The 27,627-nt window shown below is 33.0% G+C and overlaps 1 protein-coding gene across 1 annotated transcript in view; it reads left to right on the top strand.

The window, feature by feature from the left end:
* The window catches only part of LOC148618857 (neuronal acetylcholine receptor subunit alpha-5-like), a 34,644-nt gene extending 11,324 nt beyond the window's left edge, over nucleotides 1-23,320 (top strand). The window contains exons 2-7 of the mRNA XM_088578157.1: nucleotides 2,933-3,126; nucleotides 3,698-3,807; nucleotides 4,060-4,517; nucleotides 13,866-13,952; nucleotides 15,479-15,594; nucleotides 19,565-23,320. Coding sequence (XP_088434283.1) covers nucleotides 2,933-3,126; nucleotides 3,698-3,807; nucleotides 4,060-4,517; nucleotides 13,866-13,952; nucleotides 15,479-15,594; nucleotides 19,565-20,044 — 1,445 coding nt within the window. The 3' untranslated portion in view covers nucleotides 20,045-23,320. The remainder of the gene's footprint in view (nucleotides 1-2,932; nucleotides 3,127-3,697; nucleotides 3,808-4,059; nucleotides 4,518-13,865; nucleotides 13,953-15,478; nucleotides 15,595-19,564) is intronic.
* Nucleotides 23,321-27,627: the final 4,307 nt, after the last annotated feature.

The following is a 27,627-nucleotide window of genomic DNA, read 5'->3' on the forward strand; positions in this document are numbered from 1 at the left end:
AGTGAATTAAGCAAAGATGTGAACATTTGGGAAAATCAACCAATATCCTGAAATTGCAATAACTCAGTATATATTTACGGTTCCAATTCCCACGTTATAACAGGTAATCTAAATGTAATTAGTAACTAAGAGGTGAAAACATTTCAAAGGGCCTGAGTATCGTCCTCCGGCCACTATCGATCAATAAATGTCATACCATCATCCAGGACTCACTCCATTCGTATTATATAAAATGGATAAAGCGTGAGAAAGTATACAAGAAAGCATTAGATTTTTCTTCAAAACTTTTAGGAAAATAGTTGACATCCGAATAAAACATTTTACTCCTAAAAACCGTAAAAGCCGTATTTCCCGAATAAAACACAAATTAAATGAACTCAGCAAGGAGAATTTGTTTTTATTCCTACTGATAAAGCTGCAAAAAATGTTGTTATTTGACGTAAATATTATATTGTAATTCTACAAAAAGAAATTACGAATTCACCTACTTTTCAACTGACTAAATTTTCAGACAGTGAAATTATGAGCAAACACAAACTTGTCGATACCTCTTTTCAAGCTGAGCCAAGTAGCATGAAAGTTTCTACTATGTACTGGCTTACCAAACCATCTTAGAATATAGATTCATCTTCTCTTCAAGTCATTGCTCAACAATCAAACTTTTTATTTTACTTACTAATGCGCTCGATACCATAAAAAAATTTTAAATATTTTTTGTAATAAAGCTGACAAAGTTGAAACTAGTGGAATTAATATTTATGGAGCGTTAAAAATCGCTTGAAGTGCTTGATAAATAATATGCCCACATGGGATCTTTCGAATCTGTTCAAAGTTTTTAACTTCTATCCTATACATAACACTTCCACATAATCTCATAAAACAAAATTCGCATATCTTATGTTATGGTCTTTTGATGAATAGGGATGTGAATATTGATTTTTTTTAGTAACTAAAACATAAAAACTAGGTTAACTGGTCTTCTTTTATATGCTTACAGCACTCAAACTCCTCATTTTCGTTATACCATTTATCGTCAAATTATTGGAATTCCCATGTGCACTAAGTGTGCACCACTCATTGTAGACCTCTCTCTGTAACAAATTTGTGGCTAGAATGAATAAAGATTGTTCCAAACAACTGTTGGTAGAAAATTTAATAACACTAACAGATATTTGGATGATACTTTGGCTCTTAACAACGACGACTTCGATATCCATACTAAAGGTATAAATCCTGTAGAACTTTTCTTTAAATAAAACGAATCGTTAAAATGGCTTTTTTTTTTTGTTATAAATATTGATTCACTCATAGGGTCTTTACATAGAAATTAAATCATTGTATTAAAAATTCAGTTTTTAGCATTGTATGCTTTGTGTCCTTATTGTATTACTTATGACATATTGTGATTCTCAACCCCGCATGGGAAGAATTGGGATTTATTTTACACACGGTGGCGACTTAACTTTTTGTAGGTTTAAACTGGTCTAGAGCTGGCATGTCAGTAAACTGTTGGTAGTCTTTAGTTTATAAATTTGTGTAATTTATATTCAGTTTCTTCATTTCCGTTGTTACAAGGAGCTTAGACCTTTTTGAACTGACTTTTAGATGTCTTTAATTGTGTAGTATTTGTCCATAGATTTTAAAGGGGGACAATTGTGACCTCGCCAAAGTATTTTAACACCGCCGCATTTTTTGCGTCTGTCCAAAGTCAGGAATTTCTTGCTTCTGTATGTCTTCACCTTTAGTTTTTTTATGTTTAGGATATATGAACAACTATTTCGTTGTATTTGTGTATAATGATGTTTTTGGGCCAGCTGCAACCTGTCATGCTGAATAAGGGTTTCCCCGTCCTTCATTGAAGACCTATGGTGGCCTTGGGGTGAGATTTTCTTCCGGTAGGGTTGTTGTCTCTTTGAAATATACACCATACCTATTCTTGTTATATTGATAATAAAGAATGTCCGTTTCTTGATGATAGTATTCATATCAATAATGGCAAACTTAATAGTAAAATTTACGATAAAAGGGGTGATTTTTCATTTCGTATTGCTGTCTATCCGTTTTTAGATTGTGACGTCTCCTTGTCACTACTACTACATGGTGTTTACTTTTCACAATTGGTTCGATTTTTCCTCCGTATTTGTAACAATGCATCGGATTTTTATATAACCGAGAAATTACTAAATCAAAGTTTTTGATATTACTAGCGCGAAAAAACATTCACAAATTTGTTCAAAGGATACCAGGGAACACATTTTCAAATATAATAATAATGAAATTGGGAACGATACCCACATTTAAAAGGTAAAAAGGGAACTAAATACAAATAAAATATGAATAAAACGTAAAATACTCCCCGAATAAGTTGATTATACTGTTGAATAGGCTTATTCATGAGAGATATACTTGTAATATTGTTGTTAGATCGTTAAAGATAACATTTTTTGTAATTACATTAATTAGCTTATAGTGTCTTTACACAGAAACTGGCATACTATATTTAAAAGGCGTTTTCGGCATGACACTGGTTGTATCCTTCTTATTGTATGACTTATGGTTTACCATGGTTCTCAACCCCGCATGGGAAGATTGATTTTACATACGGAGAGGACATATTTTGTAGGTTTAAACTGGCGTGGAGCTAGTACACCAGTAAACTGCTAGTAGCATTTTTGTAATGTATAATCAGTTTCATTATACCTGTTTAACAAGGAACTCTGTCCTTTTTGAACTTATTTTAAGTTGTGTTCACTTGAGTAATATTTTTCCACATTGGCCAGATTAAAATGGGAAGGGGTTGGGATCACGCCAAAGACATTAAAAACTCCTTTCAGATTATGAAAAGAGCTTTTTTAAAGCGTTTTGAAAACATCCTCCGAGTTTATGTTTCGATTAAGATGTATGGTTTGTATTTAGAATTTCAATTTTACAGAGGTAGCAGAGTTATCAGCTGAGAAGAATTTGATTAGAAAGCTTCTGAATGATTACCAAGAAATGGGTGTTTTGGGTAGACCTGTTGTAAGGCAAAATGATACAATGTTGGTCAAGTACGGACTCAGCCTTATTCAGATTTTGGATCTAGACGAGAGGAACCAAGTCCTTAAAACAAATGTTTGGGCAACATATGCAAGTATTTGAAATAAGTCAAGCATATGTATCTATCTTGTTTTTAGATGGAACCACCCACTAAAGCAAACCAGGAATTTTGTCATTTGGCAATAACGCTAATAAAATGAAACTAATCTGGTCAGAGACTTTTGTAATGACTGGTCATAAGATTATCATTTCAGTTGAAAGTTTCGACTATCATTCATAGGACAATGGCTTTTATAAATAGTGTTCTTTAGATTTTCGATCTAGCTAATATTTCAAGGCATCTTTATATAGATTGTTTCATTAATTAATTTTTTCTACTACGGTGTTTAAAAATGAGCATGAAAACAACAATGCTCAATCAAAGGATTGTTTTACAACTTCAACTGTTCCTCTGTCGGCTTTTCTTAAGCTCTTTAGACGTTAGAAGGAGGGTGACATTTTGTCTGTGTATTAAGTTTCCGTATGTGATATTATATGCGTAATCGGGTTCAGGTATTTGGTCGATGAATATATTGAAAACAGAAACGAATCTATTAATGCTGCTTTATCCAATGCCTATCATAAAACTTCTATCCATTTGTACTCATTGTTATAATTTTAGGCATGGGATGACATTTATATGTCGTGGGATCCACAAGAATATGATAATATCACTAAGGTCAGGGTACCAATGGGGAGTATATGGCAACCAGACATCAAATTATACAACTAGTAAGTTTTTTTTATCTTTTTTTTTTACTTCTTTGAAGTTTTTCAAATTTACGACAACCTGTATCACGATACTGTAAAGCTAAATGTTTAGTTACTGGTACACCAGTTTTATTCTTTAAGCTGCGTTTATTGGTCTCATATAAGGATTTTGAGGATATAGTTCAATCAACACCTTAAACAATTTTTTTTTTTTTTTTTTTGGTAAACTTTGTGAAAAAATTTTTTTATCTTGTACTTTTTTCTTTATTTCAGTGCAGACGAACGTAAAGAAGAAAAAAGGGATGCGTTTCTTGTACTTTCCTATGATGGCAGTGTGCAGTGGGTACCCCAAGCTATTTTTAGAAGTTCATGTGCTATAGATATAATGTATTTTCCATTCGATGTACAAACATGTAAAATGAAGTTTGGATCCTGGACATATGATGGTGACAAAATTGATCTTGACCTTCTATACAACGTTTCCACAGGATTTGAATTGACTGATTACGTTAAAAGCAATGAATGGGAAATAGTATCTTCTAGTGCTAGGAAAAACGTCTTCCACTATGCATGTTGCGATGAACCGTTCGTGGATGTGACTTTTTATTTAAAGATAAAACGTCAACCAGCGTTTTACAATTACATTTTAATCTTACCATGCATTTTATTGTCATCTCTAACGTTAGTTTTATTTTGGCTTCCACCAGAGTCACCAGCAAAAATGCAGTTAGGTGGGTAACTACTATTTTAATTAGATATAATATTTCCCTATCTAAAGCTATGTCCCGCTTTTTTCAAGAAACATCCAATCAATTGAACGCTATCATTTGTTCATGATGAATCATATCAATTGTTGTCGTTAGTATCATTTTTATATTATTGATAAGCGTTCTGTATATATGATATATAAGGTCATTCCTAGTTACTTACGATAACGAGTTCTATGAAAACCGTCAAAGGAAAATTGCCTTCCTAATTTGATGGTATATTTAGTTGCCATTAAAATAATGCTATCCCTAGACACAAAGACTGGCAATCTCGACGTTGTCAAAAATAACGCTAAACATTTTATATAAAGTGGCAATAGTTCGAACAGAGTAATTTCACGCTAGCAGCGCCAATCACGACTTCGTGATGCAGTAATTATATGAATTGATAGAGTGTTATGAACAAATGATATTGCAATATCGTAGAAAGGCTAGCAGTAAAAATTCGTAGGCTTCCGCCTTTGTCTATCGATCCCTTAACGTATCATTTGATATAAGTACCGTTCAATTAGTTGCTATTTCAACTTTTACATTTAGATAGACACAGATATAAACAAAACAATTTATAAAATGAGAGAGCAAATGTGATTTGCAGCCACGATATCATCCTAATTATCCCTTGTAATTGCCTTTTTTGGATCTCTTGACGCATTCTTAACGTTACTTGTTATAGGGTCTAGTTGTTAATTCAGTAAAAGATGTGATTTGTGCTTCATCACATAACCGATTTTTGATCAAAATAGGCTAATGTTATATTTTGATATATAATGTAAACATGTCATATCTAGACATGATAAACATCTTTATGTCAGGAATACTGATCTATAAAATGAACTCAAAGAAGCTGGCATTTTTTTAAATAAGTAAGGGTAAAATATAAATCAGACAGGGAATAGCTAAACAGTTTTTGCATTAAATGAAACCAATACTGGTAATTAAGAGATAACTGTTTTGTACTTGAAGCCTTGCGGATGTCCAACTGTAATTTTACCGTTGCAAATTGAATTTACCTTGGCGACGCGTAACGGAGCCATGTAAGCGGATAATTACGACGGAAAAACTACAGATTGTCATCCGCGAAGCTTCAAATGCAAAACGGTTATCTATTCTAATGAGATTATTCTATATGAGGTGTGAAGCGTAAAATATTATCTTTCATTTATTCAATAAGGTTCCTGGTTGACCAATATACACCGCCATCCAAATGCTACCGCATCGAAAATTATAGTTCGTTCAAAAGATATCGAGATTTGGAATTTAACTTTGAGTTTTGTTGTTTTGGTTTAAAATTGAAATAAGCTAATTACGTAGTGAAAATTCATTTGATAACGATGAATACTTCAAAATAGTCATAATATTTGTCAATTAGTAAGTCAGCCAATTTAATTGTTATGCAAATTATCTTGAACGTAATATTCATATGTGAGAAATTTAAGCTTGTTTCGAGCCAGTGAAATCCTTGTTATATAAGAATTACATCTACATTTTATTCGTGAGTGTCAAGCTTTTGGTACGTCACATTTTTTGTAAGTTTGTTGAATAACAACTTTTTTTTTGTTTTTATTTTGTTTTTATTGAAAAAAAGTTTTTATTTCGTTTGGATTGAATTCGCAGTTTGACCGACCAACAAAGACCATAAATACTGTTTTTAACTAAAAACAAAGAACATAAAGTAACTAAAATCATACATACAAAGTAACAAAAGCAAATGAGCAACTCGGACTCTACTAAAAACTGGGAGCATGGACCAGGTGCACCGGTAGGGTAAGCGTCCTCTGCTTTTCTAGAAACATCCACCGAGTTGCTCATAAAAAGTCGTCCGGGGTAGACGAAAGAGGAAAGGAAAACAATGAGACGTTGAACAAATCAGTTTTCATGGCGCAGATGGATACACCGTAGCGATCCACGAGTTCATGATGACGGTCATAAAACTTTTGTAGTGACGACTTTAATCTTGTAGCAACATAACCCTATTCCAGAAGCCTATTCGGTAGAGTTCTAGCGCGATACAAAAAGTGTGTGTAGTTTCGGCAAGCTCTGGCATAACGTATGAGTTGTGATATGAACAATCCATACGCAGGTGCTGAAGTGATGTTGCCACAGATGAAAGGAAATTTGACAATTCTGAATGAAAGGCATCACGTTTGTCGTAAAGTTTGGTCAATAGTTTTCCTTTACGGTCGATTTCTAAGCGTAGTTTAATATATGATAGCATTATTCTAAGGAAACCCCCGATGATTCTGAAAAGGTCATCTGAACAAAAAGTAGAATGGAGTGTTGTTTTATCCTACAGGCAGTGGCTGAATGGAACAAACGATAGGTCTATTTTTTATTAGATTGTATAAATATCAAAGTGTTCGGATAAATTGAATTAGTGTATCAGAAAAGGCTTGTTGCATTCAAGATACACACCACTGTATTTTGTTATTAATATTATCCATTTTATATGAGTGCTTCTTCGCTCAGACTTATCCGGTTTTTTTGTTTTTGTTTTGTTTTATTTTTTTTTATTTTCATGGAATTCAGAATGTGAGAAAGGCATCATTTTAAAGAATCATCAGAAAGCTTTGTACTTTTTACAATCATCCAGGACAAGGCGTATAAATCTTTTTTCATTCACTGTTTTTTGAAATCAAATACACCAAGTTAGGGAAATAATGATTGATCACATTTTCGTTGCCTTTTAAAGAAGTAAATTTGTCAAATTTCTGAAATTTAGACTGCAACTTGGCAAATCAGTACTTCTTATACTAAGGTAATCACACTCCATTTATTACATTAAAGGGGAATAATTATTCAGCCTGTCACATGTTATCTGATATTTATGTTTTGTTTGACTCATTGAGGATGACAACACAACGGCTTTTTGTAAGGTCTTTATTTAGTTTATGATGATCTTTTGTGCAGGGGTTCGGTTAATTGGAAAATTCCATGACGTAATTTGTTCTATGGTGAAATCTTTATGTAAATATTTCTGCTGCTTCAAAGTGTTGCATAGAATTCAGATCAAATTAAAGTTATGCTAGCGTGAAATAGATCAAATAGTGAAATGATTACTGTTTGGTAACATGTGGACTTTTGTTTTAAATAGTGTTAGCAATTCAAAGTTACAATTATGTGTTCAATGAATTACGAAACAGAAATGATATGGCGCCGTTTTTTTTTTTAATAAAAAGCCATACTGAAACTCAATTTCCATTAGAAATATAAAAAAAACACTAATAGCGCAACTGTACTTAACTATCTGTGTGTGTGTGTGTGTGTGTGTGTGTGTGTGTGTGTTTTAGCTTTTTTCAATTTCAAATTGCTTCTATACTATTTTTTTATATCACGCTGTAACATTTCCGAACCAGCCAGCAGTCATATTTTGCATAAAGAATTGATATACATTTTCGTTTAATCTTAAAGTTGACACAGAAGTTGCTTTTGCGCCATGTCTTTTATAAAAATGCATCGAATGCAAGAATGAAGTCATAGAAAAACTTATATATCAATAATAGAATCATGTCTTTTACGGTTTGTATGGACTGATTTGTTAGTAAACACTTTTTTTATAGTTTCGGTTAAAAGAAATCTCCATAGACAGGAAGAAAAACAACTTGGGATATAAAAATGACGTGGAAACCAACAAAAAATACTATTAAATTAAAGTAAAAACAAAGTAACAAAAGCAAATGAGCAATTCGGACTCCACTAAAACTGGGAGCATGGACCAGGTGCACCGGTAGGGTAAGCGTCCTCTGCTCTTCTAGAAACACCCGTCGAGTTGCTCATAAAAAGTCAAGTCCGGGGTAGACGAAAGAGGAAAGGAAAACAATGAGACGTTTGATAAATCAGTTTTCATGGCGCAGATGGATACACCGTAGCGATCCACGAGTTCATGATGACGGCCATAAAACTTTTGTAGTAATGACTTTAATCTTGTAGCAACATAACCCTGTTCCAGAAGCTTATTTGTTAGAGTTCTAGCGCGATACAAAAAGTGTGTGTAGTCTCGGCAAGCTCTGGCATAACGTATGAGTTGTGATATGAACACTCCATACGCAGGTGATGAAGAGATGTTGCCACAGATGAAAGGAAAGTTGACAATTCTGAATGAAAAGTCATCACGTTTGTCGTAAAGTTTGGCCAGTAGTTCTTCTTTACCATCGACTTCTAAGTGTAGGTCAAGATATGAGGCTGACTTCACGGTGTCTGTAGTATCCTATATCTCAAGTTCTTTGGGGTAGATGCGATGTATCAAATCCCTTACAGATAATACGTCGGCTATATACCGGAAACTGAGATTAAAGGATCTAGCTAAACGATATTCTTTCTTTCGGATCAGATCAGCAATAAAGTCAGCCTCATAAGAGTGAAGGAATAGGTCAGCAAGTAGAGGAGCACAATTTGTTCCAATTGGAATGCCGACCGTTTGTTGGAAAACGCGTCCACCACACTATATGCTGTCGATTAAAACATTTTGTAAACATCTTCTTCTGTATATTTGGAAGATGATTTGGAATTTTTTTTTACAAAGTATGAGGAATCTCTACCAAGAACTATATGTTTGTATCTAGATGTAGAAGTTACGAATTCACCTACATTAAAAGTGACTAAATTTTCAGAAAGTGACATTGTTAACGAACATAAACTTGTTGTTACCTCTCTACAAGCTGAGCCTAGTAGCATAAAAGTTCCTACTACATGCTGGCTTCCCAAACTTCGCAAATCACTTTATAAATATAGATTCATTTTTTTTCTTCAAGTCATTGCTTAACAACCAAACTTTCTATTTTACTTACTGGTGCGCTCGGTATAAAAAATCTAATTCGAACAATTTGTAACAAAACCAATGAAAATAGTGGAATTAACTATATTTTGCGTGTTAAAAACTCGATTGAAGTGCTTGATAAATTACATGCCCATGTGGGATCTTGTGAATCTGTATTGGTTTTATTCACCCTAAACACTTCCACTTTTCATAAACAAAGATTTGCATATCTTATCACATGTCCTTTGATGAATCGGGATGTGAATATTGATTTTGTAGATCATTTTTGAGTAACAAAAACACTTGGTTAATTGGACTTCTTTTGATATATTTACAGCACTTGAATTTCTGGTAGACAACATTTTCGTTCGCTTTTGTCAAATCATTGTAATTTTCCATGGGGAACAATTGTGCACCACTTATTGTGAACTCCTTTATGTATTGTTACGAAACAAAATTAATGGCTACAATAAATACAGTCCATTCGAAACAACATTTGGTATAACAAAAATTAATAATACCTTCAGATATTTGGACGATATTTTGACAACTTCAAAGAAATATATTATCAGAACTCTCGTTGAATAAGGGAAATAATGATAATAAAGAATGTCAGTTTCTTTATCTTAGTATTCATATCAAAAAAAGTAACTTGATATTGAAATTTACGATAAAAGGGATGATTTTTATACCATAACTTTACGGTTTTTATGTAGTGACGTCCACTTGCCACCATCATATGGTGTTTACATATCTCAGTTGGTTTGATATGCTCGTATTTGAATACGACAGAAATCTTTAAATAACCGAGAAATTACTACATCAAAGTTTTAGATATCACAAGCTCGTAAAAACATTCACAATTTTGTTTCAATCGATACAAGGGACTCTTTTTCCAATACAGATGTCCTTGTAAAAGGGTATCTCTCATCCTATTTTTATGGTAATATTCTTAAAAAAGCACGGAAAGCTTGACACCCAAATGAGTTGACTAAACCGTTGAATATGCTTATTAGGCTTATTCGTAAGGGATATAGTTATGATATTTTTGAGAAACCGTTAAAGATATCATTTTTTTGGTATCAACATTGATTCACTTATAGGGTTCTTTACATAGAAACTAACAAACTATAGTTAAAAGATGTCTTCGATATGACATGGGTTGTGTCATTATTGTATGACTTACGATGTACTGTGGTTCTCAACCTCATGGGAAGAATTGGGATTGATAAACAATAAGGACATAATTTTTGTAGGTTTAAACAGGTCCAGTGCTGGCATGTCAGTAAACCGCTAGTAGTCCTTTGTTTGTACATTTATGTAACGTATTATTATATTTTTTCATTTCCGTTTTTACAAGGGACTAAAACTTTTTTGGAATGATTTTTAGATGTGTTTAACTGCGAAAATTGTTTAATCACAGTGGCCAGATTAAAATGGATGGAAAATTGTGATCGCGACAGAGTACTTTACCCCGGTGCATTTTTTGCGCCTGTCCAAAGTAGGGAATTTCTGGCCTCTGTATGTCTTGTTTTGTTTTTACTTTCAGTTTACTTTTATGATGCTGGAGTATAAGGGAACAACAATTTCGCTGTACTTGTGTATAATATTGTTTTAGGGGCAGTAGCAGTCCGCCACGTAGTGTGAGGTTTTCCTTGTCGTTCATTGAATACCATGGGTGGCCTTGAGCTGATATGTTTCATCCTGGTGGAGTTGTTGTCTCTGACATATTCACAATCAATATGCATGCTCGTTATGTAAATTAAAAACATATTTTACAACTTTTGTCATTAGAGTTGGAATGAACACATTAATTAGAGTATGCATTTTGCCGGTAAGCTGTTTCCTGTAGCATATATTACCGGCAATTTAAAAACATCCTTACTTATACTGATAGAGCATACCCTCCAAAATATGTATAAATGCTGACCATAGAACATTTCTGATAATGAGAATCTATATTAACGATTGAAAAAAAAGAAAAACAAATTAATAATTAAAAAAAGTCACTTTAAAATCTTTGTAAGGGTACGAAAAATGAGTGGTCTCTTTTAATCGAGTAAAATGGAGTTGATGCAGAAGTTGAAATAAAACGCATATATTTAATTTTTGTATTATCGAAAATTTCTTTGTCCAAAGCGGTTGATGTTATGTTACTTTTGTAAAAATTATCTTACTGCTAATTTGTTTATTTTCATTCTTAATGTCGATTTATTATGATATCTATCTTCAAGAGAGAACAGTAGCCATATTTATAGTGATGTCCTTTGAAATTTACTCTCCACTGCAATTCTTGTGGCATTATCGTTTTCCGTCTTTCTGTTATATTAACCTAAAAAATAACTTTATATTAAAATATACATTGAGGTCTGCCTTGAATACATAATTAGGTGATAATCATTATAATGAACCCTTTACAACTTTTAATGTAGTCTCAACGGAATGGTCAGATATCGGCTGATGGTTAGACATATGGAGGAACATTGTAAACTCTTAATTGGCTCTTTAAAAAAATGACCAAGTACAGATTCGACAGTCGTGTCAGATCGTCTTTTTCCATTATTTGTGACAGAATTATATCTTGTTTGAAGTATTCGTTTGTCATCCAAGAGCTTTCAGAGTTTTTTACGGACTTATAAACTGCTATTTATGTATAGATAAGCATTTTAACTTTGTCTTGGTACAACAGTAATTCAGCTCAACACTCCAAAAGTCGACATCATGAACTTGTAAATCTGCTTTGAGTGTTCTACTCCATCAAAAGGACAGATTTGACTATCTCATAATCTTTTCTTCTTCTGCATTCCTCCAGTCTATCTGAAAGTGGATGACACTTACTGTATCGGTAAAACTAGTCCATGTCACAAAACCAATTATAAACGCAGAAAAAATCATGGTAGCTTGAAAATGGCATTTCCGTTTAGCTTAAAAGACAAGCTTCTGTAATTTTCAACATTTCCGACGTTCTTGAGTAAATGTGCTGGTGAATATATTCAGTGAGATATTGCATGACATTCCAATTATTCTTGCATCAAATTGATATAAAAATTAGTTTCATTTTGATAAAGCACTTAATGAGTACGATTTGCGTGTTCCCGGACAATAACGATTTTTTTAAAAATTGTCATTACGTCACGACTCATTAGTTAACATACATAATTCGAAAATAAGGAGAGTCAATTATTTGTTCGCAATTTAAATATTCTTTTAAACGCAGAAATAAAGATAATATCGCATATTTCCTCGTTTCCTTTTGTGAACGTCTTCTTTTATTTACTCAATCCCCAATTAAGTAATTTTGCACATTCCGTTGTCAAATAAATTTAAAATATTTGCCTATTCTTAAGGTTAGATAGATAGATAGTTTTATCTTAACCAATGCCAACTTTATAGAGAAGTCGGCAAGTTATTGCGTTTAAAGGTCAAGGTAGCTCCAAGACTTCATATGCATTTGAAAATTATCGGTGTCCTCAAATGAAGTTGCGATGGGATTTTTAAAACAACATAAATTATCTGAACGGAAATCGATCAATATCCATCATAGAGGTATCAAAACCCGATTTTCATATACTTCTAAACCGAAAGTGAAACGCATAAAAAATAGTTTTCTAAATAACAAAAATGGACTTTCACTTTTAAAGTAAACATGTTTGGGGCGAAGAATATTTCTTATAACGCCAAGACAAAGAGTAAGCCTTAACAAACACATGCTTTACAAAATCATTAGTCGAGTACACATTGACATCAACCACCAGACTTACTAAACAGAAAAAGAAATTTTCTGATGTAAACGTCAACGTCTCTAGATACTAACATTAAATAGTATATTTATTATCAGTGTAATCGTGTTTTACTGAGATTTATTTTTAAATCATCTAAACTATTAAATGCAGTATATTTTTCATTACGTGGATAACAGAGCAGTAACAAGGAGACATTACATTTTTCGGGTCTTTTTATTGGACTGATGGAAGGATGATTATCCATCGCTCATCACATTAAAATTGTGAATGTGTCTAATGGCTTCACTTGATTTGATTTTCAAGTTTCGCTTGAAATTTTATCTTTTAAATTGACTGTATTTCGAATCTCTAGCAATATTATCAAACCAATAGAAAGTTAGTAATTTATATGTCTTATTGAAAGCGCCTTTTTTCTAACATCAAATTTCAAACCTAACAGAATTAGTAAACTGTAATTCGAAGGAGATAGAATTTGAAAGCCCTCAATTACATAAGACAGATTTACAAACTACATTACACAAATGAAAAACTACCACGTAATACAAAGCATGTCTGCTTATAACTCAAAAAATTAAAATTTTTCTTATCAAAAGAAGCTACCATACACTACAATAAAACATATGATACTGATTTTTTTTTTTTTTTTTTTTTGGAATAACCAATTAGCTGCTTGAAAAATACAGTCAGGCAATTTCTAATATTCGTTCATTTTTCTGTCTATTTTCATTAATTTGTTACAACCAGACAACTTTTTCTATAATTATGATTTCATTCCATCTTTCTAAATATTTCATAAAATTATTCAATGTCTTTTAGGTATGAATATTTTTGTCGCCTTCTTTGTTTTGTTATTGTTACTGGCTGAATCAACACCACCTGCTGCCTCGTCCATTCCCTTGATTGGTAAGTTTTTTTATAGCTGTCCTTAGTTAATATAGAAAAGATAACTATAAACTATTTTTATAAACAAAGTCAACAAATAAATTATGAAAAAGGATTAGAAGCAGGCAGAATTAAATATATACTAACAGTAAAACAAAAAAGAACTTGGTGTCCACTGAAAAACTTCGTCTGATTTTCTGGAAACAATGCGTCAAATTCCGCATGTCGGGTTTAATACACAACTATAGGGTGTAAAATGAAATTAATGAACTTTTAAATTGCACTCTTATACATTCCATTTAATACACAAAATATGTAAGTATATATAAACCCTAATTTTGAACATATCAAGTGTTTAATTTTCGCTCCGATTCTACATCCTGTTTTGGTCAAGCTATTGCCATCTGCTTTTGTCTTGCGGATATTGATAGTGATGATGTTGATGGTTTAGTCCTTTCCACTTCAATAAATCCAAATAAGTCGCCTCTACAGTTAACAAGAACACAAACAGAAAGGGGATGAATAAAATGCTGATACAGCGTATCAAGTGTATGAAAAGATAAATATCGTGTCATTGTCCTGTAAGTTGAAAACCAGTTAAAATCTAATTTTGTTGTATCCCTTTGTTGAGTTAGCTGAGTTGATTGATTGCGTGGCTGTGAAATAAACAGTAGAAAAGTCTTAATAATGTGAAGCCTGTTTGTTTACTTTATGAATCCATGGTTTTAAAGGTTTTAACTTTTTTCTTATTTGTCTGACACTCAACTGATTAAAGTCTGTGAAAATTCAATTTGTGCCATCCAATTCTTAAAGCAGCCAACTGTAATTTTTACAATTGTTAAAAATAGTATACCAATTGAGACTAAAGTGAAACTAAATATAAATAGGAAAAAGAGGTGATATAAAATCTAATGTCTCATCAGGCTTTTTTCAAAGCAAGTCGTATTCATTTAACTTAGCAATTATCAAGGGACCAAAAACTGTCGGTTCTTTTACACCATCAATCTGCGTCTAATTTGATGATCTTTTGAATCAATTGGTCTCACTGTATGGTGTATATTTTGTTTCGGGCTGAAGGTTGCGGCATATCAGTAATTTCCTCAGAGACAACAGATTTAATTCTATTTAATGTATAAATATTTGTGCTATTGATAGAAAGATTTCCCAAAAAAAAATCAACAAATTTCTGGTATCATTTTGCTTCAGTTAGATTATCTGTTCGTTAAACTTATCATGTATTTGTTCAGTTTGCTCAGTAGAATGTTCTACTCTCTGAATTAAATCTATGATACAACGGTAAATTAATTTTAGTAATGGTAAATGTCCATGATTTTCATTTCATCTTCAAAGATTTGGCACTTTCAGACAAGAAAAAATAAAATAAATATAGATTTTCATTAGTTTCAAAAGCAAGATCGTATTTTGGATGCTTTTTCAGTCATTTTAGACCATGTTTAGTAGCTTCAGTATGCATATATATCTTCGATGTTTTTTTTCCAGATGTATGTATGACTTCCTTTCACAGTAATGTATTTTGTTTATGACAGGTGCATACTACTGCCTAAATATGATACTGATTACACTATCAACATTTCTGTCCGTGATTGTGGTCAATTTGTATTTCCGTGGTTCAAGGGCTGAAGTTCCTGCTTGTATTAAATCGGTAAGCGTTTCTTCACGCAATATAATACACCTCTCTTTTCAGGGTGAAAAAAACTATTTAGGAAATGACAAATAGTAATTCTGAGCGCAACGTATATCAATTATAATTCTTTTCGATTTTATTACGAGAAATGATTCCCATATCTGCTGTCTGTCTCAGTTACAGAGAATCATAGGTGGCGATAATGAAGTCGGAGCCAGTAAACCTTTGACAGGTTCGGGATAATAGATGACCATTGTTGTACGACGCTTCTCCCAAAACATATCCCGAAGTGATACCAAGACCAACTTCTAGATTCTCGTTGTAAATGATGTGACAACCTGCTAAAATATTTAAATTAAATCGATTACAAATGGAACTTTGTAGAAGACAAATGATAAATGAAAAATGCGTTCCTCTAGTCAGAAATGGAGGATGGCGAAATACAGTTCAAACAAGAAATAGTTGTTTCAGAGTTTATCAATACATTACATGTATTTATGTATTACTGTTTTCTTTTCGATAATTCCTTTGCGAAGAAGTAAAAAAAACGCTCTTTCAATCATGTCTTATTTTTAAGTCAGACAGCGGGACAAATGAAAGATGAGTGTTATAATTTTTAGTGACATTAACGATTATAAACCCAGTGTTATAAGGAAAGAAATCAAATCTGGCGAGATCTTTATAAAATTGATATACAGCTAAATGTAATGAGAAAGAAGTTCATAGATTCCCTTATTTGTTTATTTTTCCTGCAACCTTCTGGATCCTTGTAAAGTTTATATCCTTTGACTCATTGTCATCAAATTAACAATCGCATTTGAATAATTTTAGAATTGCTTAAAATTAAAAACAGTACATAAAATTCAGAAGTAAATGATCGTACACTAAGGTACTAAATGAGACAAAACAAATAAACACAATCAAACAATAGCAAACACACTAGGAAAGTAAAAAAGAATAAGAGGAGTTTATTTATACACTACATAGAAATAATCTGGAAACAATAACCAGAAACATCAGAAAGGTGATATGCATTCTATGTTCTATTCTTTGTTTGCTTTCGTGCGGTATGTGTTTATGAACAAAACATATAGTGTAGGAAACAATACCGATCATTTTTCATAACAAAAGAAAAGAGATACAATGGAATTATTATTAAATAATTTATTTTGATATAACATGCTTTCTGATTGGATAAAAAATGACCATCATCTCAAAGACCAAATTTTGTAATGTGATTGTGACATCATCAACTATTTTGCTGATTTACTCTTAATTTTTATACCAAAATTAAAATATAAGGAATGACTGTTATATTTTTATCAGTATATTTGAAATAAGTTAAATGGCCATGATGATCACTCGAAAATAACCTGCAAAGCAGGCTACTTAGTGAGCATTACGTGGTTGAGACTACCTCCTCATAGACCGAATACAATATATAAAAGTTATTCTTCAAATGTTTTTGATCATTTTTGTTTTAATATTAAAAGATGTTAGTCAATCATGTCGATCTTCTCGACATTTTTTTGTATGCTTTCACTCAAGATCATTACCCTAAAAAGTTTTTAAACTTAATGGCTTTAACCATATCAACATTTTATTCTTTTTCCATTTACTATTTATCTTTTCTTTTTTCCAGTCCTTGTTATACCCGATGGCACGTAGGGAAAAGATTAGATTAGTAGTCTCCAATCTTCTCTGTTTGTGCCTTCTTTTCCAAGCTCTTTAATATCTGCTTTGAACGTTCATCTCCATGTTGTTCTTGGACGTCCCTGTTTTTTCTTATCATCTGGTGTCCATCTTAGTGCTACCCTAGCCAAGTCATCAAAAGTCTTCTTAAAAGATTGCCAATCCATCTTCGTCTTTTTTTCATGTTGACTGTTGTAGCTCTTCGTTGGTGATCTTACTGGGCCTTAATATCTAAATAATCTTTCTCAAACATCTTTTATGGAAAGTTAAGATGTCTCGCCCTGTAATTCGTCAACATTCTACTCCACATAGGAGAACAGAGATGACACTGCTGTTGTATATCTTGATTTTGGTTGTCTTACTGATAGCTGAAGATCTACAGATTTTCTGGTCTTTAACAAATGCGCCTCTTGCCTTCCCTATTCTTGATTAGATATATTTGACAGCAACACCGACAGATGTTACAGTGCTTTATAGGTATGTGAATTATGGGGGTCATTCTAGATGGATTCCATTTACTTCAATGCCAAGAGGTACTCTGCAGTTTAGGGCCATCCCTTTTTCTTGATGTTTAATCCTATTGAAGCTGCATTCTTCTGCAATTTTGTTGTTTTGTCTTGCATGTTTTTCTCCTAATGTTAATGTAAGGCAATATCATCTGCATAATCTAAATTTTCTAGATGTGTAAATTAGGTCCATCTAATTCCGGTGTTTCCTTCACTTAGGCTTGATCTCATAACTGTCAGTTGTTATTATGAAAAGGAGAGAGGACAGAAGGAAAGTGGTGTCCGTTGTGTTTCCAACAAAGCATCTAAATGCTGTCTATAACATTTGGATAAGTTGGACTATCTTTACTTATATGTCATAATTCATTAATATTTTCCAGAGACTGTTTATATGTATGGAATGGAAAGCTTTTTTTAAAGTCGAGGAATTTTTTTATCAGTTGTCTCTGCCATTCTGTGCATTACTCGATGATGTTTCTAAGTACAAATATTTGATCGCAACAGTTCGTTTCGTTTCTAAATCCTGCTTGTTATTTTCTCAGTTGAGTGTCAATAGCAGTCTTTATTCTATCGATCAATATTTTACCGAACACTTTGTTCGTTATTGGGAATAAGGTGACGCCTCCAGTTGTTGCAGTTAGAAATATCACCTTTTTGGTAGCTTGGTGATGCTACCTTCTGTCAAGGTTCTGGGGATGGTGTTACTTTGCCAAATTTTCCGGACTTGTAGAAGTAATATATATCAGTAGTTAAGGTTGGATCTGCTTCTAAAAGATCTTTTCGGCAGCCTTGTCAGACATTGAACAGTTCTACCTTCGTTGTTGTTGATATCTAAGTCAGTCTGCCTTAGCCTCTGTTCAATCAGGTGTTACTTCAAGGTCAGGTCCGTTAAGAGAACCTCTTTGGAATGCTCTATATAACTTGTTTCTTGTTCTTTCTCTGATGTCAATAGTGTGCCCTAATTGTTCCTTTCTTGAATATTGATATCACTTTTCTTTCCATTCTCTGGTCTGAAGCGGCCTTTTCAGGTTCTTTTGCCATGCCTTCTACGACGTTTTGCGTATCTTTCCTGGTAGCTTCATTTCCTTGTTGATTTTTCCCTTCGGTCTGTTTTTTTTTTTAATTTCTCTGACTGTGTACTGCATATCTTTATCTTAAATTGTTTTCTCTCGTTAATAGTCTCCCAAATTTACGGAGCGATCCACTCTTTTTTTATCTGCCTTTTGAATCCTAAGACCTTCTCGCCAACCTTGCTGTATATTTCTTCTTCCTAATGCCAGTGTTAATCTACCGAGTCTAAATCATCCCAATTGTTCTTTCAAATCAATTATTGTTGTCACCTACTTCGGCGTTAACATCTCCCATTATGGTTGTGATGTCATGTTTTGGAACCTGTTCTATCCCTGCGTGTACTATTTCATAGAACTCAGTTTTGGTTTCATCTTCAGCTCATTTCTTGGTGAATATACTTGTATGATTGTTGTTTTGATTGGTTTGTTATTACGTCTTGCTCTTAATACCTGTCCGTTAGTAGGGTCATATTCTATCAGTGATCGTGAAGCCTGTTTGCTGAGTATGATGGCAACTCCTTCTTGATGTTTGTTGTCCTCCAGTGCAAAGTAGAGTTCCTCCTGTATTTGTCGTGTTCGTACCAAACCCTGTCCATCTAATAATTTATAGATGATAAAACATGTCATTGTAATTTTCAAAAATCTTATTCACTGATCACTTTGTGTGCATGGTTTGGAACAAATATGCTACTATACTTTATAAATTTCCTTCATTTTTAGCTATTTGTGAACGGTTTTGCACGTATTTTGTGCATGCGAGGGCAGGTAACGTACAATGAGCGTGGTCCTAACCGACCACGTGTAGCAAACAACGCTTTAAACAAAGAAAAGAAATTCAAATATGACAAAGTGGGATATTTCGAAATGCAGACAGAGGACAGTTGGAAGCCAATACAAAACGGAATTGGCATGTCAAATCTGGAGGACGACCACTGCCCTCAAATACCGAACAATGTATCTCAAAACTGCATTTCATCGTGGGAAGCAGACGTAAAAGATATAAGAATACACTTACAACGATGGGCTGACAAGGCAGAAGAGAAAGAAGTTAAAGACAGGATAACAAGAGAATGGAGAATTGTTGCTCTTGTTTTAGACCGTTTGTTTTTCTTTTTATATTTGCTTGTCATAATAATTTCTGTGTTCACCGCCTTTCAAAGGGCTATATTCAGCTTGTTCAAGCCAGAGGAAACCGATTGACGTTTCCTTTAAACGATAAGATTTTTGGAAGTCTCGCCATGCAGATTTAATAATAGGGAAGTTTAGTGTGTGATATTTTAATAGAGAAAGCAACTAATGTAATTCACTGCTGTTACATAATTCATTGATATACTATTTAGGTATTGTCATATTTGTAATAAGAAGCACACATGCTAATAATGATAAAAATATTTTTGTCTTTATACTGTGGCTATATTTTAGAGACCAGCATAACGTGTTATTATATTCGCAAAACAGCTTACAATAATGTTTTAACATAACAATTTTATGGCTTTCGTAATATGTTTTGTTATTACCAAACATTTGTTGTATACACGCAAAGCACTGTTTCAATTTAGTTTTTTTTTATCATTTCATTGTACTGATAATTTGTAAGATTTTCATGTATCAGAGGATGTTGGTGGATGTTCCTACTTGCTTCTAGCATGTCAAATGCGATTCGCATTATGTTTTCCTCAAAAGTATCAGTGCTATTAAACTAGAAACATAGTGATCAGAATTTGAATATGTCTGGATACGCCATGACTATCATCTGCGATATTCAAGTAACTTAAATATTAATAGTTCTCAATCATTTTTCATAGTTTCAATAGGACGATTGTAGGTATCATTATGTCATCAAGTAATATATACAATGGACCAAATTAAATAATGCCAAGATGAAGTCATATGTCTTACTATCATATTTGTTTAAGAGTAATCAAGGGAACCAAGGTTATAGCGGTAATCAAAAGAACGCAATCCAGGGACAAAGACCAGACATGGAAAACAGACACACACAACAAAGAACACAAAGTAACTAAAATCATACATACAAAGTAACAAAAGTAAATGAGCAACTCGGACTCCACTAAAAACTGGAAGCATGGACCAGGTGCACCGGTAGGGAAAGCGTCCTCTGCTTTTCTAGAAACACCCGCCGAGTTGCTCATAAAAAGGCAAGTCCGGGGTAGACAAACGAGGGAAGGAAAACTATGGCCCGTTGAATAAATCAGTTTTCATGGTGGTGATGGATACACCATAACGATCCTCGAGTTCATGATAACGACCATAAAACTTCTGTAGTGATGACTTCAATCTTGTAGCAACTCTTTAAAACTCTTTAAACCTATTATTGTTATTATCTTAATTTTTTTCACCATTGTATTGAACAAATGCCTCGAGCTAACAATACGCGATTTTTCATTCTGAATTTTAATATACACTTGGTTATACGTTTGACATTACTACGTTTCAGCTAAGGTCTCATTTTCATTCCAATATTTAACATTTTAAACATTACATAAAGATGCACATGTCAATAAACAAAATAACAATTAAAGATGTAAATATTGCTTTTAGTTTCGGGGATTTTATACATAGCATCTTCAAAGAACTTGAGATAATGGAAACTACAGACTGTGAAGTCAGTCTCATACCTTGACCTATACATGAAGATCGATAGAAAAGTAAAACTATTGACCAAACTATACGACAAACGCAATGAATTTTCATTCCGTATTATCAACTTTCCTTTCATCTGTGGCCACATCCCTTCAGCATCTGCGTATGTAATTTTTATATCACAACTCAAACGTTATGCCAGAACTATGCAGACTCTTCGTAGCGCGCTAGACTTCTAACAATTAGGCTTCTGGAACAGGTTTATGTTGTAACAAGATTAAAGTTATCACTACAGAAGTTTTATGGTTGTCATCATGAACTCGTGGATCGTTACAGTGTATCAATCTGCACCATGGGCACCGATTTGTTCAAGTGTCATGGATTTTTCTTCTTCTTTCGTCTACCCCGAACATTTTTTTCTGAGCAGCTTGTTGTTTGTATCTAGAAATGCAGATGACGCTTATCCTACCGGTGCACCTGGTCCATGCTCCGAGTTTGTAGTGGAGTCCAAGTTGATCATTTTCTTTTGTGCGTATTATTTTGTTTATTTTATGTTCATTGTTTTGAGTGTCTGTTTTCCATGACTGGTCTTTGTTCCAGGATTACATTATTTTGATTTCCGCTAGAACCTTAGTTCTTTTGATTTTTCTTTCCCGATTTCAAAGCATACAAACATAAGGCGACATCTAGTGACGTGTTTACCTAATCTAGTAGACTCAACCCATTAAACTCCTTTTGAAATTGTCTCTGTTAAATTATACCTATCATTAAATAAATGTATTACACAATTATGGGTTGTTCTTGTTCAAATGTCTGTGAAATGTCATTTGAAGAAAAAGTAGTCGCAACAAGTAAGTATGTTCCTATAAGCAAAGGCCCAAACATTTTTCCCATAGTGTGAAGAAAAACTTTTTTACAGGACGCAGAATTTACAAACATTACCGGCTCTCTGAGCTGCTCTGACATTTTAAAATGCTTTTTCCTTGAATTATTTTTGAATAGCTAACATGTTAATGTTTATTTTGAATAAAAAAAAAATCGGAACTTTTTTCCATTCATGTTTTCTGGATATTGGCGTAAGATAAAGACTAATATCTTCGTTTTCAAATATTTCTATCGGATTAAAATTATTCTTTTTAAAAAATATCGAATTTATACGTTTGTTTGACGTGATAAGCGATGAATTAACTATTTGATTAAAAATGAAAAATAGTTCCTAACTTATGGTCAGGTGTAGAAATATTGGTTTTGAATGACGTAGCATATGTTCGGTTTGGCAATTAATAATGGAAAAAGGGTGATATGAAAGATTTCTAAATTACCGTTTTTAAAGACATCAAATTTTACCAAACGTGACAAACAAATAAAAGGACGAATTGCTACGGCTAGGATATCCACCAAGACCCTAACATATAATGTCCGAACAGAATGTCCTAATGTACAGATAATTTATGTATAATGTGTATATCATTCATGTATTACGTTTTAAAAATAAACATTGTCTGATATGCAATTTCTTTGGTTAATGAAACTAGTATGTATAAACATGCAAACCATACCCTAGTATGTATATCGATGAAACATGCCAACCATATCTATTTCAAAATATGCACGATATTTTCATTGTTGGGTACTTATTTTGCTACTTATTACTTTTCTGTTTAACTGTCAGTTAACTGTACATACCGTAAACAAGAGCTTGACAGACAGCTAGTCGTGGCTGTTATTATATCCTCACATGAAAAGCGGTAAGTATATACTGATCAAGTTGTCCGTCCATCCATCCCCCCGTTCGTTCGTCCGTCCTAACTCCTCTCAAACCACTGAATTGAATTCAATGAAATTTTCACACATTCTTTATCACATGATGCTATTGTGACCTCCTATGTTGTTTTTCCCATTTGAATAAATTTTGGAAAACTCCTATATGTTTTCTAGGGGAAGTATGATTAAGTGATATTAAGTGATTTTGGTTTAAAGTTTTTTTTCTGGTTGCAAACTATGTCAACCTAAACCTTAACTTTCGGTCGTTTGCTGTGTTAACGAAGCAGTTAAATATTAGTGAATTCAGTTAGTAAAATTCACGTTTTATGCTAAACGATAGAAAAACAACTGGAACATTTGTCATGGTAATATTAACCCCTGAAAATGCAATACAAGTTGAAGATTGTATAGTTTACATGAACAGTTCTGTCGTCTGTCTTCTATTTTATTTCAACTAATTGACTCTGAATGAACCTATTAAGGTTTAGTGATCTGATATAGAATAACGTGTACGGAAGATACGTTATATTTACGTACGGAAGATATAATATAGAGTCTAATTTATATAATAATCTTCATTTAAAATGCTCTCTAACAAACTTACACGCGGGTAAACATTATGAAGAATAATAACAAAATCACCGAACTGATAAACTTTAAACAGTAGTCAAAAGGAATAGTCAAAAGGAAGTCCCTACAACAAATGGCAATATCAGGTTAAAAACCGGAAGGTTAGAAACCATGCACTGCCATGGTCCTGACTTGGTACAGGCATTTCAAATTGATGGATGGGTTAAACCAGGTTTTACTAGGGCGTTTAACATCCCGTTTTCATTCGGACAGATTGCACAACTAACTTGTTTTTTTTTCTAGTTTAAAGACTTTTGGAAATTAAAAACATAAAACTGGCCAATACTTTGTTATGAGGTTAACTAACATAACTGACTGAGACACTTAGTAACATTACAAGTTATGTAATATTGGATAAAAAATGTTTCTATCTGCTCTCTTAGAGATTTCAGAAAATGATTTTTAATGCAAAAAATAAAAAAAAAATCAAAATAAATTTATTCTGGCGGAAAAATAATGACAGCAAAATGAGCCCACGTACTCAATCAATTATTTCTGTTATACATTTTACTAAGAATAGAAATAATTCACATCCTGTTTTATTATATTGTGTTAGGGTGGAAAGTTCTGTTGATTTCAGGCGACAGTTTCGAACCAAAATATGCCGTCTTGATCGAGGTAAGATATGGTTTCTGGTGAAGGGAATAGTAAGTTAATAATGTACCTGACACTCAAGTCATATTGGAAATTAAATGATTACTCATTACATAACACGAAATTTCATTAAGCTTGTCAATTGTCATAACGCTTCTTCCTATTGCATAATAATTCATATAACGGCATTGAATATTAGAAACTGAAATCGGAATTCAGAAACATGCTAGAGAAAAAGTAAAACTTAACAGCAAACTGTATCTCATCTTCCTCAAATAGAAGTCATCGGTCTTTTACTTTTCCGTTAATGCAATAAATTGCATCTCTTGTTTGTACTTTCTTCCTTACATCATGTTCCAGAATATATAAACATCGATCACAAACTATTTATTGCCCATATACTTGTTAAACTTATCTATAAACATGATTTGAGACGTCTATATGTTGTCTGTATATTAATCGTACTACAATCAAAGACGGAATGCTAGGTCGTCTAATGTTCTTGTATGGAAGTTATTGTATATCATGGAATTAAAGTGCTAAATATCAGAAATTCGACATTTGATTGATGCGACATTGCCGTTTCATTATCATATCAAACTGATTATTATCCTCCTTTGGTCTCTCCTGGAAGTAAATGATTGTGTTCTGCCGTCTCTGTCCTAGATTCCTAAACTCCACAAGAATCTATGAAAACAATGCTACATAGCTTGATCTGCAAAATGTACAACAAAACCTCCTTCACAGCTGTGTTACCACGACACTTGTTACTCCCATACTGGAATCTCCTGAAAAATTCTTCTGGAAAAACTCAATTCAAGATAACTATCAGAAAACAATATCATTTAACATATGAATTTTCAATTCTTTATACTTCTTTTACCAATACTCAGTTAAAATCCAGATCAGAAACATAATACATCGTTCTTACATACATCGTTCTTACTCCAGAAAAGACGGTACACCTAGATACAGATACTTAGTACTTGGTAGAAATTCCTTATACCTTGTAAAAAACGATTCTAAATCCCCTTCCAAATATACCGAAGAAGATATTTTCAAAATGCTAGAATTTTTTATCGACAACATATTTGTCCAGTGTTGTGGACGCGTTTTTTTTTTTTTTTTTTTATTTTTTTTTTTTTATTTTTTTTTTTTTTTTAAACAAATCATCGACATTGCAATGGGAATATAGTATGCTCCTATACTCGGTGACATATTCTTTCTCTTATGAAGCTGATTTTATAGCTGATCTGATCCAAAGGAAGAAACATGGTTATACAAATTCTTTTGATATCAGTTTCCGCTATATAGAAGACGCATTATCATTAACAATCCTAGTTGCGGGGGTTATATACATCTTGAGATAAAGGATACTACAGACACTGTAAAGTCAGTCATATCTTGACCTACACTTAAAGATCGATGGAAAAGGAAAACTATTGACCAAACTATACGACAAACGCGATAACTTTTCATTCGTATTGTCAACTTAAAAAATAAATCACGGAACCTCATTTATGCCGATATTTTACTAAATTATTTGCCGTAAATTAATATGCGGCATACATGCCTGTGGTAAAATAATGATAGAATGAAGTTTCCGTAATTTATTTCGATTCTAATAAGACAATAACGGTACTTTTTTACATTTTCGTAACCTATTACGGTCACTTTAGACGCGCCATATTTGTCCATATTTGGCTTTACACTTTACGCTATGTAAGTCAGTTGAAATGGTCGCTAGTGAAACTTTGCTTTGGATTTTTTTATAATGAATTAAAGGGCGAATTAAGTAGAACGATGTTAGATATAGCAATAGTCGTCTGCATTATAAGATCACAGTGCTCACACATAGACAGGTACAATGTTTCATTCACTGACGATTGTTATTGTTTGGTTTCATAAATGATGGCGCTCGTGGTGAGTGCTACCGAGTATGTATGTAAGTGATTTGTACGGAATATAATACAACTTTTCTAAAACATAATGTTTAATATCTTTATCAAATATCAAATATGACTTTGATGTTCATACACGCTACTGAAATGAATGAGAATAGCTGATACACATCGAAATGTTACATGTGTTTGTTTACATGATAAATTGGACAGTAATTTACAAACACACAAGCCACGCCCAATAAGTCGGGTGCTGCTCATATGACAATCAAAAATCGACCACAGTTGGGGTGCCAAAGCCTGTTAAGGACGTCATATTAGAATTACCTTTCATCTGTGACAACATCCTTTCAGCAACTACGAATGGTGTTTTCATATCACAACTCAACCGGTGCACCTGGTTCATGCTCCCAGCTTTTAGTGGAGTCCGAGTTGCTCATTTGCTTTTGTTAGTTTGTATGTATGATTTTAGTTATTTATGTGCTTTGTTGTGGTATTCTGTTTTCCATGTCTGGTCGTTGTTCCTGGATTGCATTCTTTTGATAACGCTATAATCTTGGTTCCCTTGATTATTCTTCCATACATTATGCCAGAGCTTGCTGTAATTGCGTAAACTTTTTGTAACGCAATAGACTCCTTATATTCAGGCTTCTGGAATACGGTTATGTTGCGACAAGATTGAAGTCATCACTACAGAAGTTTTACAGTCGTCATCATGAACTCGCGTATCGTTATGGTGTATCCATCTGCACCATGAACACCGATTTGTTCAACATATTTCCTTTCCTCTTTCGTCTACCCCGGACTTGACTTTTTTCTAAGGAACTCGACGGGTGTTTCTAGAAAGGCAGAGGACGCTTACCCTACCGTTGCACTTGGTCCATACTCCAAGTTTAAGTAAAGTCAGAGTTGCTTCTTTACTTTTGATTCTTTGTACGAATTATTTTGGTTTTTTTATATTTTATTTGTTGTATGTGTCTGTTTTCCCCTTTTAGACTTTTGCTGGTACTAAACAACATCTTAAAGAGTTGTTTGTATTTTTAGATTTGTAAGAAAAAAAAGCGACTATGTAGATCAAACAGGTAACATAGAAAAAAGGGAACATTAAGCAGTACCAAAAGTTCTACAATCGCCATTTTAAATTCTTCGATCGACACAATATCCGAAATTTCCCCCACATTATGATTTGTTTTTGTTTTTGTTTTGTTTTGTTTTGTTTTGTTTTTTTGTTTTGTTTTGTTTTGTTTTGTTTTTTTTTTTTTATTTGTGTTTTTGTTTATTTGTGTATTT

Source organism: Perna viridis, chromosome 4 (assembly GCF_037379345.1).
Source record: "Perna viridis isolate PV_CMFRI_1.1 ecotype Kerala chromosome 4, ASM3737934v1, whole genome shotgun sequence".
Taxonomy (NCBI): Eukaryota; Metazoa; Mollusca; class Bivalvia; order Mytilida; family Mytilidae; genus Perna; species Perna viridis.